This window comes from Scophthalmus maximus, chromosome 19 (assembly GCF_022379125.1).
Source record: "Scophthalmus maximus strain ysfricsl-2021 chromosome 19, ASM2237912v1, whole genome shotgun sequence".
NCBI classification, from domain to species: Eukaryota; Metazoa; Chordata; class Actinopteri; order Pleuronectiformes; family Scophthalmidae; genus Scophthalmus; species Scophthalmus maximus.
The window spans coordinates 8,246,691-8,264,893 of record NC_061533.1 but is presented as its reverse complement, the minus strand read 5'-3'; the positions used below and the strand labels follow the sequence as shown (position 1 = coordinate 8,264,893).

Below are 18,203 nucleotides of genomic sequence, written 5' to 3'. Positions count from 1 at the left end.
AATATAGGACCAAAGGGGGCAACATCAGTGTGTGTCAGCATGTGCGTATTTGTGTGTGTTTGAGAAAGGTGGACAGTGTGTGTTTGCATCTGTTTCAGAAGGGACAGATTTTGTGAGTGTTTGTGTGTGTGTGTGTGTGTGTGTGTGTGTGTGTGTGTGTGTGTGTGTGTGTGTGTGTGTGTGTGTGTGTTTCGTCAAAGCCTTTATATCTTGCCTCTGCACAGACTCTGCAGAACTGACAGTGCAGAAGTACAAACGGCGATACAAGTTCTATGGGAGTTTTTGCTGCAAACAATATAAAAAAGGCTCATGCTAGTGATCAAAGTTGTAGAATAACCCAAGGAAACATCACTGCATGATCCTAGCCATTAAAAATAGCCTCATAAATTGTTAAACTTTGTTGCGCACGGAAAATTAATGTCAAACACATAATGGACTTGGAGGCTTAAATGTTAAATTTGTATCACGCAAGTATTTGTCACAACGCCTAAAACAAAACTAAAAATATGTTACTGAGATTTCAGTTGGCTCCAAATTACTTCTCCGGCTCTATAAATAGGCCAGACTTCAAGAACTCCTCACACAGCTAAACAAACAGCATCTTTCACATAAAGATGTCAGCTAGCGTTTGAAGGAACAACTGAAACCCCAACAAACGAGCCTCCACGTATGCATCTGCAGCCGTCTCTCATCGCCCCGAGCTTTGATTTGACCAAAACCTATTTCTACGTCACCTCACACAGCTAATCTGCACCTATCAGCACCTGCCAACCGTCGAGGCCACACCAGGCAGCGGAGGAAATCAAGTCTGGCTGTGATAGGGCGGCCTTGATGCAGGAAAGATATTTGCTCCAATCTGAACCTGTTTTAATTTTTTCTCGTTTAAAGGGACTCCATCTCTAGCAGGCTGACATTACTGGATAGAGCCAGGAGAGAACTGGGCACCACCCATCACACTACAAAGATTGAACACACACACACACACACACACACACACACACACACACACACACACACACACACACACACACACACACACACACACACACACACACACACACACACACACACACACACACACACACACACACACACACACACACACACACACACACACACACACACACACACACACACACACACACACACACACACACACACACACACACACACACACACACACCTTTATCCCAGGCTATGTTTCCTTTTTATAGGCTGCCAATCAAACATTCATAACAACTTGCTTTAAGACTTTCCACAACAACATCTTTCTCTATCTGCATGTCTGTTTCCTTTCTTCTTTACAATATTCCCAGGGAAAAAAGAAGAGGCCCCACAATATGAGTTTTGTCAATATTGCACAGCAGCGTCTCTTTCATTCTCCCCCTGCTTCCTACTACAATAGTGATCTAAGCGATAAAGCCTGCCTCTATTATTAGCAGTGTAATAGAGGGCTGTGGTTGTGAGGATATGACAAGGAGATGATAACAAAAGTGCTTACTCCTCCGTTCTCTCCCCGCGCTGCTCCTGTATCATTTAGAAAACAGTCGCAGTGCAGCAGCAGATCATGGCTGGCTAATGGCCTTAGAATATAACTGCTGCCACAGTAAGCAACACTTACCATTACTCAGTTTGCACAGGCATTAAAAAAGAACATGATTAAATTAAGGAAGGAATCTGTGATTCCACCTTTCTACCGCGCTCCAATAAATATTTGTGATCTTGCACAAGAGCCAGATGCCAAATTAAGGAGGAGAAATTAAGTAAGAGTCCGATTAGTCAGAGACGGGGAGGGCCGAGTTTCTCCCAGGATTAGGATTCCTATTGTGGACATGCAGCTGCATCTTTTGAGATTCCCTACCAAGTGGTTTTCTGCGGTTCTCATCCAAAACATGTATCTGTAGTCCCAGAAGTTGCTCCTGGGTGAATTTCCAGACACATTTATCATCTTCCCGAAATTATTGCCTTTGGAGAAGCTCCAGACTCGACACCTGGTGACACCATGGAGTTGAGTCTGAGTTCACTGTGCTCAGGCTTTGGAGGAGTTTGATCCACGGTTTTCCCAAATATATAGTGTGTGTTGGACCAGAGGTGAAACATGCGAGAACAAGAGACTGTTTCTTGAAGGTAAATTCCACTTTATTCTAATTGGGGTTTGATTTTGTAGTTTAAGCCAGTTATGTGGGAGGATGTGGGACCAAAAACACACTGGTCAGACAAGGCAAAAAAAAAGCAGTCAGACAATAACCAAATTGTTTATTGAAAACACTATTTGGAGGTAAAAGGAAAGTAAGTGCATGTGATATATATTTGCAATAACCCCCTTTGTACACAGCAAAATTGTGCAATAACAGCCACAGCAACTGGGCTCTTTCAAAGTTTACCCATCTGCAATTGATATGTACAAAAGACAGTTCAGGAAATAACGTTACCGTTCTTATCTGCTTAGTCATTCAGTTCAATTTGGTTAACATGGTGGTTTGTCTAAGAGATCGTCATGTGGTTCCTGATGCTTCCTGACCCACCTGCATTATTTGGAGTAATTTTGCCACGTACCGAGCTCTCAGCAATTAACTTTAAATGTTAATGCCAGCAACACACACACACACACACACAGGCAAGTAGCTCCCAAATTAGACAATGGAGTCATTTGGCAGAGGAGAAACAGAATGAACAGACACCGAAACATATGGATTAGAAAAGACACAAGGACGAGTCGAAAACAAGACAGCACACGCTCATCCCCATAGGCCGATGTGCCAATTTGATTAAAACTCAGCCAGTGTGTCTGTGCTTGTACTAAAGAGGAGATTCAATAACGGCCACCTAGACATTTATGTTGGCGCGTGGGAGTTTGTGGATCCGACAACAGTAAAGGCAACTGAACCCAGAGTAGATTTACAGCAGTGTATGAATTGCTGCTTTCAGACATGCAATGAACTGCTCCAGAGGGGCCGTACCAGAGGACGCAAATGTCGTTCCGGACATTTTCCCGGAACTAAAATTTCTGGAGATTGTACGAGTGAGCCCATGTGAGAAAACGTGGACGTGTCTGACTCGAACCGGAAAGTTTGCTGTTCATTCCATTATATGTGAACTGCACATGAACCGAACAAGTTCCTCTGTTTTTGTCTAACTACATGTACACAATTTAGATTTGATTCGATTTATATACATTCATCTCCAACTGAGTACTTTTGCGTGATGGAGTGTGTATTCGTGTGTGTGTGTGTGTGTGTGTGTGTGTGTGTGTGTGTTCGTTTGTGCATGCCTGCATTCTGTCAAGCCTTCTCTCGTGTGAGTTGTGCCAAGCCCAAGAAAGTGACATTTCATTGCAGCTTCCTCAATCTATAATTCATAGCACAATCTCTAAACAAAGAACAGTGTGTGCAGCCCTCATCAGACATGGGAACTGACACAGTTGCTAAAGCTGCAACAAAATCTAACTGTAGAGCTACGACCTAATAAGTGAATGTGATCACAGAAAAGAGCGCACAGACCGACAGACAGGCAGGCAGGCAGGCAGCTGACAGCCACATGTGGAATAAGGTATATTATTTTCTCTCCGCCTTGGTGGATTTTCTCTGACCCACATTATCGGGACAACGACAGGCAGACATGTGAACAGGTTCCAGCATGACTCAGTGCGCCGGCTCCACCGAAAACAAAGGCTCTTTCAACACCATCACACATTGCTTTTGTTGTGATAGATACCTGTAATCACCCCCACGCTCACTCGGAGGACAGTCATGCAATATTTCGAAAACCCAGGCTCCAATCCCTATCAGAGGAAAGATGAAAGATTTATACCTGTGTTGCCTGATGGGGTTTGTTTCTGGTGTGATCGGGAGAAGCTTGTCGCGTTAGTCACACTCACCACTCGTCTTTCGCTAAATAAATTCTCTTGTGCCTTGCTTCGGCATTGCTCAGAGATATGTTCTGTCTGCTGAAGCTCAAATGCTACATAAAACACATGGATTCAATCTATAGGCCGGTGCTGAAATGATTAGTGGATCACAAGAACGGCCGACTTCACCTCCTCCACATCATTTTTAATTTGAAACTCCACAGGTCACTCTACTCCAGGATTTGTCACTTTATTTTATCACTGTCAATACTGTCTTTCTTTTTTGATTCCTTGCATCCACAGATACATATTCATATAAATATTACATTTGTATTCAATTTTTCGCTGTGTTTTTCTTATGAAGTTGGACTGTTAATTCCATATATGTTCATAACATCAATTTAATGCTTTGATCCTTTTCTCTACTGGCGTAATTTGTGTGTGTTACTTAATTAGGGCATCTACAGGCTTGCTCTACACAAAATGTCATTGTGCAGTGACAGTTAAGATTCTCTTTATTCTCTCTCTCTCTATCGAATTTTTGGTTGTGAACTGTCAACCCAGACAAAAGACATTTGAGAATGTTGCCTTTTGCTGCGAGAAATTATTCACAGTTATTTGTTCAAATCATACTTATATGAAGACAAGTATCTGGCATGAAGCAATATCATCGGACTTGCAGTTTAGGTTAAATGATAAAGGGCATTTTTCACTGCTTTCTCTCTTCTCGTCGACTTAGTGAGTATGACGTGCTGCCGACCGTTTCTAAAGTTAAAGCGTGTTTATGGCCGTTCCACATAGCCGGCAGATGACGAATCGTTCAATTGGGGAGATCTGCATAAACTTTTAAGGCTGTCTCTCCTCAAAGGCATTCGTGGTTGAAACTTTCCAAAAAACGTGAAATCCAAGGTTTGTCAGTTTAAGTGAGCTGTTTCAGACAATAAAAAAATGTTCGACAATCGGATAAGGACTTTGTTTGACGCATACAGATTCATCAAAATAGGAAACAATTTGTACTCACGTCCGTAAACCTATAGCAAGTTCATTAAACCATTTACTTTTCTACACAACACACATTTTCTTAAGGATACAGCAGCAGCTCTTTCTGTAATGTGTCTGTTTCAGGAGCGTCTGACAGGCTATCACATTTCATTAAGTTGATCAAACTAATGGGAGATGCTGTTGCTTCTATTTATTCAGTGGATTCCAATGTTATGATGGTTCCAAAGGGGTTTCCTTAACATGTGATCCTGTGAGCCTGTGAGCCTCAGTTTCAACACCTACATTATTGTGAGACATGTATATTCTGTAATTAAAATGCTGCATATTCTTAATAGCGGCTGACATATGTGATGCACTTAACACACAAATTGTCAAGGGCTTTTGCTCTCAATGTGATGCCTGCTCCAATTATCGCAAAGACAAATGAGCCAGGCAGACATGTGTGTGTCTGGTGTGTGTGTGTGTGTGTGTGGGGGGGGGGGTTGTTGATTAAGACATGAGTGGAGAGAGTGAAAAGAGGTATGATAAAATATTGAAAAAAACAACGACAAAAAAAATAAGTGATTGCAGAGATGGCGAGATAATGACAGTCAGACATGATGTGGATGTGGCTATGATGTGGAGGAAAAAGTGGCTTTACGTAAGTGATGGAAGGGATCATTTCTTATCTATTCATGTCTCACTGTGACTCATCCTTTAGAGCGGCCAAAAATAGCCTTTCCACCGACTGCACACAAGATACGTTTCTCCTCTCATTCATTCTCCTCAACTCAAACAGTGAGCGACAATCCACGGGGAGCGTAACAGCGGGTACAGGAAGATGGGAAAAGTTTTGGGTGTTGAAAGTCCACAGGGAGATAATTGTGAATGTAATAATAATAATTAAAACTTTTAGGTGACGTCACTTTCAGCAAGACTCCTTGGAGTCACTCCTGAGGTTCCAAAGACATACTGCATTATCCTGGACTATAGAAACACCGTCTGACACACTCTCTTGACTCAATAACGACCATGTCCAGTCCCAGAATGTTTCAGTTTTCCGGTGATTTAAATTGTTGTTAGACAAAACAGAAACAGAAACAGAAGACTTTTTGACCTATTTAAATTAAAATTTTTGTAATTAAACAAAAAAATGTTTTGGTTTAATTCCTGTTTGTAAAAAGAAAATGGATTGACCAAAAACATACTCTGACATGTCTGAATACAGTGATGTATTGATGTTAAACAACAATCGAGATTAATGTCCCTGAACACAGGGACATTAATCAAGAGATGGAGAACGAAGAGTGGCACAGGCCAATAAAATAAAATAAAAAGGATCAGCAATGAATAAAATCGGGAGCTGAATCACAGGCAGAGAGAGAAGCAGAGGATGATACTGATTCTAAGTTTGAAAGCAACATGTGCAGTACCTGACTAAGAAAAAAAAGGAATGACTGGAAGTAGTGTGGTGATTTCACATTGTTTGCTCATACCGCCCACACCGAGATGGAAGTTGCAAACCCTGAGAGGAGACAAATCACATTAAGCACCTAAAAATGGTTTGAACCCTGAATTGGACCGACTACAGCTGGCAGTTTATCCGTGAGCAGAGGGGAGCTCGGCCGCTGCAGACTATTTATCTGAGGCTTACTGTTTACAAGACGTTCAGCTCAATCCCTCAAGCATTTCAGCTCTTGAAATCAGGCCATGCCCACACCAATGGGGATACACCTGAAATTGCCTTGAACATGGAAAGCAGGTTTCTCTCATGGTGGCTAACACATTCTATTTTAATATCTTCTTCTTCTTCTTCCTTCTGTTATTACAAGTTCAGACTCACAGACTACACTACTAGACTGCCCATTTAGTCGGAGGCGGCGTTGTGTCGCCGAGCCTCTCGAATCACATCTTTGTTCACACACACAGTAGCGATGAAAACTGCCGATCGAGCGCCGACTTGGCTCCGATGTGGGGGCTTTGTCGGCGAGTTCCAGATTTGTTGGCAATCTGAAAATCGTGTAGTGTGAGACAGTGGCAACGAAATGCTGCAGAATTCGGGGTCATTATTGCCGTCGCTAAACAGGCGTAACATGATTCGTCTGCATCCGTTGGTAAAGCCTCTTGGAAATGGAAAATGAACTGAGAGGCCCCAGACTAATACGTATTTGAATATTAGTCTGGCTATACGCCAGGCTAGCACTGGATCCAAGTTGCTTTCACACAAACTAGATATCAGCCGCAGCGTCAAAGTTATTGCAAATGCACACTGAACAGAACATCTCCTACTAACGTTGCTTCACATTAAAAGCGTTCAACGGCTGAAACACGAAGAACTGTCACAGGACACACAATGTTTTCGTCACAGTGATTAGAATTAACCCCAAGCAGTTGTCAAAAGTTCTCCTACAAGACAATGGTCCATTTTTTGGCAGCATATCAGTCTTCTGTGCTGCAGAGGGTCATGGAACAAGGGGGCACATTGAGTCGTTAGATGAAGAGCTGCTCAGATGTGTGTTTAGATGACGCACGCTGAGCGCAGCATAAAAGAGTCACTCGTGGCTGATTGTTGGTGAATTTGGGAATTTAAAAAAACGTTTGTTTGTGCGCACTGTAAACAGACACAACTGAACAACCTACTGGTGTATTTCCTGACAGAGTAACTGCTCAAGGCGTGATTGCTGTCATAGTAAACCACCACCAGTAACCACATGTTGTCACCTGGACTGAAAATATAAAGGATTACAGCTTTTAAGAGAAAGACTCTTTTGACAATACAGTGCACACATCTCTGTACCGCGGTATCTCCTCCGCTGCCTCAGCAGGTCCAAGTTTAAACCTTTAACACCCTCTGTAATCACTTTTGCTTTGGTTGAGCCTGTCACAACGGACATATGTCATTACTATGTCTTCCTATTGCTGTTGACAAAAAGGGAACGGGTATTTAATACGGATGTGATTGAACTAATGAATGCTACTTGTTAACCAAGGCAAAATAAACTCCCGGGCTGCTGCAATTGAAAAAAAACCATTCACGTCGTGACATTTTACTCGTGCAGTCATGAGCCGACAGCATAATTACAGTGTTATGCCATTTATGACACCTGATCACAGAAAGAGGTGTAGGTGACAGTTTCTTAACCTTGACACTAAATGTAGACCACCTCTTTAATTGATCCACTCTGAAGATGCAAATAAACTTATTTAGGGTTTATATTCATATGTTGCTGGTGTGTTTGCATTATCAAATCACCGCCTTCTATCAACCAATACGAGCTGCAGTAGTGGGAAACCAATGATATTTTCACCCTTTGCTGACCTCAAATTTCAAAGCATTTCCTAAAATTCAACCCTGGTCTTTTCTTTTTTTTTTAAAGCCAAAATAGATCTTCACATTTAAAAGCCAACTAAATCTGGAAGCTTGACATTGCAGCGCCAGGGAGAGAGGAGACGCTCAACAGCTTGAGCACCAAGATAAACAAGTCAAGGAACACGAGCCATGTGCGATGCCGTAACAAGATGATTATGGTGGTGGCAGCTAGTTACCGCCGTCGGATATGGTGAGGGAGGGGAAGGTGCCTTGTCATGTTCCAGCCTCTGCTGCCAAGCCTGTAAACTCTGTCTGCTTCCCAACGGGGCAGAGAAATGATGTTCTAACACTGAAGGGCGTCCACTGTCAGAAGGCTCGGCACTGAACTGAACACATGATCAGAGCAATATTACATTTGTCCATTTGAGATCAAGCAGTGACTAAGGCTGAAATAGTTCATTTCTTGGCTTAAACTTGTCATTGTGATGTTAAAACTGATTGCACAGTGTAATGGCGATAGAAAAACATCACCATCCACACTTATATTGATCCCCTGTAAAGTCTTGTTCTCCCCATGTTATTCTCTTGGCCACGGGAGGCCTTGGAAAAATTACGACTTGTCTTAGGGCACAAAGGAAGTGCGTCACCCATTGCGTAACCAAAACAAGAAAGAGAAATAGCGTTCTCCCGGCATCTATCCCCGGTGATGGAAATGGCAGACGGTGGAACAGTCGGATTGACCAAAAAACAACTCAACCTCGAGAGAGAAAAAGAATCCTGTTGACTGAGGAACAAAAACAGGCTAAGAAGGAGAGTGATAGAATAAGAGATTTGAGAGGCTTCAAAAAAAAACGACATGCAGTTTGCCTTCTTTAAACTAGATCAGTGAAGTAACACTAACAGCTTTCTTATTAAAACTACCAGACGCTGCCGCTAGTTAGCGCTATAGGAGCCAGACAACAAAGTAGGAGCTTCAGTGTCCAAACTTCTTTCTTCTCCTCCGTTATCTCCAAAGTAGTGTTGACAGCTTCCTCAGGAGTTCTGAGGTAAAGTACCTGCTTCCTTACCGGCATCTTGCTACTGCAGTGTCTTTACCACAGTGACTAAACAATAATACCACCTGGAACCACCTAGTTCTTCTAAATGTGTGTGGGGTGGCTTGAATAAAAGCCGAAGCTATAGGCAACGTCCTGTAGTGCCAGCCTTAACTAACCATCGGTGGGGCCGGGATTTTGGATAAGTGGCACTCAACCCCTTCAGCCAAGGCCTTCATTTTGAAACAGTATGCATTTGAATGTATTAGGTTGGCAAAAGGTTTGAGCAAAAGGGTCATGGTCAACTGAGCTCTGTGTGTGTGTGAGTGTGTGTGTGTGTGAGGGAGCGCTTGCACAAGACGAGTAACGGCTGCTGTTCACAACTGTAAGGCCTGTTTTTTTCCACCATGTGGCGGAGGTTGAGGATTGCCAAGGCAGCCAGTCTATGCGCCGATGGTATGTAGACACTGTTATTCTCATACACAAGGAGCGAGGACAAAAATATGTGTGTGTGTGTGTGTGTGTGTGTGTGTGTGTGTGTCTAATGTCTGGTCAGATAGATATATATATATATATATATATATATATATATATATATGTATATATATATATATATATATATGTGCTGACTGAAATCACATTTTTGTTTTTTAAAGGAAAAACGAAAAACGAAAAGAAAAAGATTCTGTAGGAAATATTTTTTAATTCTTGCAAAAAGGGTTTCTTCTGAACACGGTTTTTCTTTCGTCCGTCTCCCATGCATCTGACGAGACGGATATACTTGGAGTATCGAAAAAGTATCGGTCCCAAACTTCAATTACTTGCATCTGCATTACTTTGACAAAAAAATCTCAAGCTTCATCGAGCTCTATACCAAATACTCTGCCACTCTGAAACTTAAAGAGCGTTTTCTGACGCGGCACTTTACATTTCAACAAACCGTCAAATACCAGTTTAACATCAAAGAGGTTGGGTGTTCAGTGAGACGCTGGTGACAATTTGTTGATACAGGCGGAGGAAGCACTCTGTGCCCTATCATTGCATGTCGGATGACAACTGTGCCATGCTCCAACCCACTCATTATAATCATTATTTCAAGGGAAGAGGCCTATGGCTCATATCCTTTCATTGCCGTTATACCCTGTCACTGCGCAGACAAAGACAACCGCTGTCAATAGGAGATACAGCACGACTCAAAAAAGCATAAAAACCCAAACCTGTTCATGTTGTGATAGTATATCTGCATTATTACTAATATTTTCCATTTTCATCCCCTCAAAAAATGCAGCCTTTTTTTTTTTACAACATGCGAGCCTGTGAGCCAACTTTCACTGGGATGAATGGATGTGATTTGGCTCTGTGCTTCTGCAATCAGTGCATCTTGTTAAACTGAAATAGATTTCTCTCCCCTGCATAGTTCAGCCAAGAGGCAAAGCAGCCTCTCTAAAATAAACTGAAATGAAGAAAAAAAACGAAAGGGAAAAAAAAAACACATGCACATCTGAAACTCTCACTCTTAAGCACCCTTTTACCATCGCTACTGGCTATGGCAAAATGGCACCACATTATCAGGGGGATTAATGATTATTTCACAAACTGGGTGTGAAACAAAACAGGCTGAATAACGAGAGAGAAATAAAATGGATCACAGGAGTGGGAGATGTGAGAATAAAAGGGGGACGTTAAATCAATGAGATTTAAATGGGAGTTGCAGTTGGATTTGTGGGGTTGATGGCTTCCCTATCTGGGAGTCAAGCATGTACCGTGGGTGTACTGAACAACATCCAAACATCCCCAAATCCCCCAGGCGCCTTTTGAGGGGCTAAAGAATCTGGGAAAGGGACTGGCGGAGAAAAACAGAAGTGGAGGTTAGGAGGGGAGGTGGGGTGGGTGGAAGAGGGAGATATAGAGAGTGTGTAATAGGGAGAGAAAATCAATGGGTACCCCCAGAGCAAATGAAGGCCATGACATCATCTTATGGCAAGGAGCAAGGAGCGGGGTGGCGAGGAGTCTGGGGGGAGAGAGGGAAGGAGAAGGGAGAGACGAGAGTACCCACAGTCCCATTCTGCCGCTCGGGGCCCATCCTCTGGAATGGATAAGAGCCGAACAATGTGCCCTCAATGAATGGGATCCCAAATCCCACAGCAGAAAAACAAATCACCAGTGGGAAAGGGGGAGGGCGAGGGAGAGATGGAGAAGGAGACAGAGCGAGAGAGAGAGAGAGAGAGAGAGAGAGATGGAGGGAGAAAGGGAGACCCTTAAAAAGATGTGCACACAAAGCAACAAAGCATCTCGGGACATGTAGAGCAAGGCAAGTAGAGATTGAGACAAAGCCGCCTTTGTCCCTCCTGGCTGGTGGGTGGCATGGTGTGAAGGATTTGGACGTGGTAGCATTTACATCAGAGCCCTCCGATATATTGATCGGCCCATGTAATCCCTCAAATGATAAATGAGAAGGGGTTTTGTTTGTTGGGTCTACATGCAGAGAGAATGTGGGAGGCAGAGAGTGGGCTTCTTTCTTCTTTTTTTTTTACACAACTTGTCAGGGAGCTCGGAGTTGCGTTCAAAGTTCGGGCCTGCTGCTTGTGATGCCGGCTTGGCGGAGACACGTGAGGCAAGGAGGGATGTTCGGGGAGCCTCTGATCGCTGCACCTCCTCTCTGAAGTCAAAATGGGATGTTTAATTGCATTCCGCATCACACGGTGTTAATAAATAAAGTCACAGCCTTCACTGGGAGGGCTCCATGTTTGTGTGTGTGTGTGCGTGTGTGTGTGTGTGTGTGTGTGTGTGTGTGTGTGTGTGTGTGAGCACGTTTTCATGAGAACGTGAGTTGTTGTTGTGCAATTCCAAACAAAAGAGCTTCCGTTCCTCTGTGACTATACAGCGCTGGTGCTGTAAGCCAGAACAGAGAAAATAAATTAGGATCACAAGGAGAAAAGTCTTTCATGTCTGATGCTTTGATAACAAAAACAAGTACTGTAGCTTTCCACAAAGTAAGAATTAGTTGGCCTATAATTTGGAACTAGCTGGGGACAACTTGACACAGAAATTTCAAACAGCAAATGGAAGATACGCGCATGTTTAAGTAAATAAGATGAATAATTAGATTATGACATGTATTTTTGGGATTAATGAAAAAAAAAGGAAGCAGGGTGTCTGCTGAGGTAGAATAATGCAAATGTGAAAGGCTAACACCAAATACTACAAGACTCTGATCCTGCAGAAATATGATCTGACAATTTAGAAATACTTGGTGCATGAATGAGCACAATTAACGGCTATGATGCTTCCCAACAATCCTCCTATGAGAAATTTAAAACAAGATACAGCTGGAGCAATTATTTAAGTCCCAATTTAACTGAACTCTCACTGAACTGCTCTGGCATTGTATCCACCAAGAACAACTGTTTGGGGGAGAAAAATAGTTTTATGTTGTAATGTATTGATGTGTTTGTACTGTATGTGTGACACTGAACAAACAGCTGTATTCAAGGTGCTTTTCAGTTTTATTTGGATTGAAAAAGCAGGTCTGGTGCAGAGCTAATGAAAGACCAAACAATAATCAAGTGTCTCAGTCAAAAGATGTTACCATAATGAAATTGAAAACACTGTATTTCCACCAGAGTTACTGACTCTGATCTATAACCTCGGAGCTTCCTGCTGAGGGACAGACTGCAACTTATGATCATCTGCATTACTGACTAATCATTTTTAGAACAATAAATTCATTGATTGGTCCACAAAATATCAGAAATTGGTAAAATATATCTATATTGCATTTTTGTCCAATCTTAAATAGCCTGGGACCCAGATGAATAGTGGGAGTTCATTTCATTTGCTCTGCCAGACTTCGCAATTGGGAATCAGTCTGGCTTTGCCGGGCTACATTTAACATTCACTTTCAGAAAGAGAAGAAAAAATCTGTTTGGGATTTTGTCTTATAGCAGCATTAAGTATTTTTTTCTTTTACTTTCTGTGGTCTGAAACTCAAGAGCTTTGCTTTATCAACGCTCATCTCGTCTGTCTGAAGCTATCAGCTACACATATCTTTTGAAGTCGGAGCCAGCACGTAGAAGCTACATTAGCTCACCAGCTCTACCCCCGTGCCTTTGTGGCCTAGCGTGTCCACAATAAATATTGAAATCGGCAGTGGCTGCCTTGCAAGTGGATGTTCTGTATTATAAATGTCACCCTACCCTTGGTTGGTTGGTGGAGCGGCGGCTCATTCTGATGCCACAGGACAGCGACGGGAGAGAGGGAGAGAGGGAGAGAGAGAGAGAGAGACGAGGACGACTGGCAGGGGAATTCAACTTCCAGACTCATTACAGTGACATCAGGGCGTGTTCTTGCATGTTTATGAATAAAGATGGGAAACGGATAGTGTGGAGACAGGGGGACAAAGCGATAGAGAGGGACACCAAAGACAAAAGAGGGAGAGAACCGAGAGAGAGAGAGAGAGAGAGAAACAGAAGGTGAGGCAGCCCTCTGTTTCACTGAATCTGTTTTGGTTTTGGTGTCACTTCTCTGTAAAACATTATCGTCGGGCTGAATCAGTGATTCACAACCCGAGGGTCACAAAATGACTGTGAAGGGTCCTTACGTGACCAACAGGATCAGAGTGGAGAAGAAAAACCTTTTCTGCTCCTTATTTATTCAAACTTCTTTGGTTCTTTTCTTAAAAAATGCTGCATAGTCTCCCTTCCTCAGGTCTCGAAAAGGTATTCAAACTACCAAACCTGAAAAGCGGTGATGATGATGATGACTAGCGGACATGGGTTGACTTTCATATCGCATCAAAAAGGTTGGGGACCATTGATGACTCCTTTTGCAGCCTCGTCCCTATGAAGGCCCCTGAAACCTTCCTCCAAATGATGCGGAACGCCTGCCTGTTGTTAAATTCTGGAATGAGGCGGCTCTTATGTCGACCGTGGTCCACGATGGTGCCCACAACCACGGGATAGCTTTCCCCCCTAAATGATTTGTCAGTGCATTTTGGAACAAAAGACCGATTGTGGTCGCTGCTTTAAGTGGCGCCTCAGAATATGATATCAACTCATTAAAGGCCTCACTCTCTCAACGTCACACTGCATTTTGTTCTATTGTGCCTGTGATTATAAACCTGGAGCTTTATACTGCAAAAATGAATGGCGCATGCTGATGAAGATATAACGCATAGCCCTGTAAATCCTTACCTCGATCATAATGTCCCTTATATTATCTTGGTTATTATTAACTGTGTTTTGGGATTCACCTGCAGAAGCAAATACCTAAATATAGAAAAACTAATACATTTCCCCTTCATTTTTATCACTTCCTTTTTTGCACATCCTTCTGCAGCATATTTTGAGGCCCAAGATGCACAAATATTCAGTGCATCTGAAACTCAGCAACATAAAACTTAGTGGAAAGGAGACATGTGTACCACCTCTTGGCTGCTTGAGTGTTAAGCAAACATAACAAGAAGTTACTGGGTAGACTGCCAACACGCAGCTTCATCACGCAAAGAACAAAATTGTATAAACAGCACAAAATGAAAATGAGTAGATTGTGTACTTATATTTCGAGGCAGGGAATTGAAAGACAAATTAAAATTCCCCCACTCTCCTCGCCACAAGTTCCCTGTTTGTTGTCACGTCCCCATCCTTCGTTGCATCTTCATCCTCTCTCAATGTCATCTGTCTGTCTTCACTCTCCAGTTTTCCTCATCTTCTTTCCTCTCTTTTTCCTCCTTCCTATGACCTTCCTCTGCATACTCATCTTCCTTGTGTCCCCAGCTCAGATCCAGTTTCTTTTCTGACTTTTTTCCCCCTCCCTTCTGACAGCAGATCGCTTCAGCCTTTTCTCTCTCAGCTGCTTCTCCAAACAAGCTATGCAACAGGTCTCGCTTCTACACTGAATGAGGCCATTTCAACCCGTCCTCGCTGGAGTTGTCCTTTTTGACACGAGTGGTTGAATGTGAGGCCATTTACCTGTGTGCAGATGTAGTGCTGTGCCGCCACTGTACATCAACTTTCCACTGAACCAAGTACAAAATTTAACAGCTCCCCTGGGTGGGATGACTGCGTCAGGGAAGCAGAAATAATGGTCTACAATTTCAATAAATGTCCACAAGTTTGGAAGCAGAGAGGGAAGTGTCATGAAAGAAAACCCTGCCACAGAATCTTCAATGAAAACCGAAAAAAATATATCCTTAAAAAAGCAGTCCACGTATTTGTGTAAATATATCTTTGAAAACATTTTCTTCACTGTACTGTAGATATTGTATTTCACATTGTTTGGTGAAGGAAATGCGAAGCTCTCTGAGCCTTCCTCCTCCTCCTCCTCCTCAGAGAGAGAGAGAGTCCTAATGAAGCAGGAGGCCGGTCAGTCAAGCAATCAATACTATACAGACGACCACCCTCGCCTACCTCTCCTACTCTCATTTTCTTTCCTTTAGCCTCTTCATCCTCATTATTTTTCTCCCCAGGTCCCTTTTTCTTTTGTTTTCAACTCCTGTCCCTTATATCCTTATGCACCCTCCATCCCCTGTCACCTTTAATCACCCAACTTCTCCTATTTGCAGCTTTGCCTTCCCCTTCTTTCAGACAGTTACACGAGATGGTGTTATAAATCTGCGCTGTAATTAGTATGACACTCGCAGCAGAATTTCATTTTTAGTCACAACTAATTTACTCCTCAGCCAGAGTTTTGACAATCCAAAAGTTGCAATGAGCAATTCTCGGCGAGTTCGGAGGAAAACAAACTAACAGTAATCGCAGAAACACTGATGGATGGAAATGAACAAAGTTAAGCAAGGTGTCCCATCCATCTCTCAGGTACCTCACTGCCCGAGGGACGCGTTCCAACCCTTGAGACAACAGTGCCCCCTGCAGCCTCAGCGATATACACTGAATCCGATCCCTCCACACTTTTAACCAGCCTTGTTTTAGACCCCCAGCTATATCCTCCCACAAGGGGGAATTGTGTAAGTGGATTTAAATAAATTAATGCCTCTTTTTGCTAGCCTTGGGAAAACACAGCAGAAAATGGTTCAAACCCCCCAAAAAATCCTTCTGATTCCACATTCACAAAGATAAAGAAAAACATTTTTTTTTCAAGCGTAGGCCTATAGGCCCACATTTAAGACGGCAGAAATTTGAATATGTCATGCCTAATTCCACGTTTAGGCTGAGCCTGCACTCTCCAGGGACCGAACACAAAGCAAGAAAGACACTTGACTAGTCAGCTGGAACAACACTATCCAAGCTCGGGAGATAATCAGCCCAACCGATTTTGTTACAAAGACTGCTTTTTAAAAAAAGACACCAGTCAAATGCCTGAATGTCATAACTTTAAAAAAAAAAATCAGTATCCATGCAAGCAAACGCCCTGCCCTGTGCAGCATTCAATTAAAATCTGTGGGATTATATTTCAAATATTTGTCAAAAACCTCAACAGCAATTGATTAATTGTTATCTCACTATGCATGTGCTCATGTTTAAGGTTGTCGGAGGATTTAAAACATTGAGTCCAGATGAAAAGTTTCAAAAAAAAAATCACATACTTCAAAGGTTGAAAATCATTAATTGTGAAAAAAAACACCCTTTTGAGTTAAAGAGCAATTTTCCTCCCATTGAAAAAGAAAGAAATGAGCGAGGGAGACTCATGAGGTCTTGGCTATTATAGCATTAGCTAATTGGAATCAAACAAACTCTACTGAATATAAATGAGTGGAAAGAGGAACACTACACAGAAAATATTGAGGAAAACCCCTAATTATATCTTGTTTCTTAGTGTTTTACTTCGTTACTACAAATATTTAGGTGCCGGGCATCATTAGGATGCAGCAGCAAGATAATTAAAGTTTTAAATTGACACCAATTTCTATATGCAAAGACTGAGTATTAATATAAATAAGGAAACCATTAACTAACAGTCTCAATCAGACAGACATCTAATCTAGGACCTGTAAACAAGATACTGTGAATAGACGGATACAGTCCAGTGCTAGTTACAATAAGACTCTCCAATAAACGCACACGCTGTTCAATTCTAGCCTCTCAAGAGAACACAGAAACCCTGGCGGTTTCAGATAACAAGCTCCCTGATCCCTGCTCTTTACACTACAGTTACTCTGGAGCCAGATGTACATCCACATCTGGGTCAAGACAAGACACCAGTGGGATTAACATTTATTGACTAAAAAGAAGGACAGATTGGAGACGTTTGGCAATCGCAAAGAAAAAGGTCTCTGGTTACGGTGGATGATACTGATTTTTTTTGTTTCGTTTGTTTACTAGATAATTGATGGTATAAGAAGCAGAGCAAGAAGAGTTATAACCGACATACATACTGCATGCCTGTGTTCGTACCTCAGAGTCGTCATTGCGGAGCCCCAGTTGGAGGATGGCACTGGGAGATTTCAGTCTGGCCTGGCTGGACTGGGCCATCTGCAGGTTCAACTGCCAACCTACATACTCCAGCTGAAACACACAAATGGCACCAGAATTTATTTAATACTAACATAGTTTTGATAAAGCCTCACAGTTTTGAATGCCCTTGATACATTTTCAATGAAAAAAAGTGTAGCACTTCCCACAAAATGTTTCTGATTATAATTTTTTTTTTTTTGTAGATTTATGTACATATGGATATTTCATTAGTTTAATATTTAACCTAAACTTTTCAACTAGTCTTTGTGCATTTCATAATGAAAATGCAAATATAGAAACCACAGCAATGTAAATGTTTGATCTTTCCTCCGTAACTCAGATGTTTTATTTGTTGTACTGCTACATCTAAAAATGTGTTTCATTATCAATTTATCTCCCAGCTCTTTTCTCAATTAACACATTGGACTGAGTAGACAAGTGCAAAACCAAAATAATTTAATATAATTAATAGTAAGACAAAGAAAAGCAGCAATTTCTTACATCTGAGAACCCTTAAGCATCAAATATTTTGCATTTTTTTCTTGAAAATTTCAACAGTAAATTATAATAACAGCTGAAAATTAATTTTCTTCCGATTAACTAATTAATCAATTGACTAA

At 42.0% G+C, this 18,203-nt stretch overlaps 1 protein-coding gene across 1 annotated transcript in view; it reads right to left on the bottom strand.

The window, feature by feature from the left end:
* commd10 (COMM domain containing 10) overlaps positions 1–18,203 on the bottom strand; it is a 52,855-nt gene that overhangs the window by 29,094 nt on the left and 5,558 nt on the right. Inside the window, exon 5 of the mRNA XM_035640772.2 lies at positions 17,524–17,634. Within this exon, the coding sequence (XP_035496665.2) occupies positions 17,524–17,634 (111 nt within the window). The remainder of the gene's footprint in view (positions 1–17,523; positions 17,635–18,203) is intronic.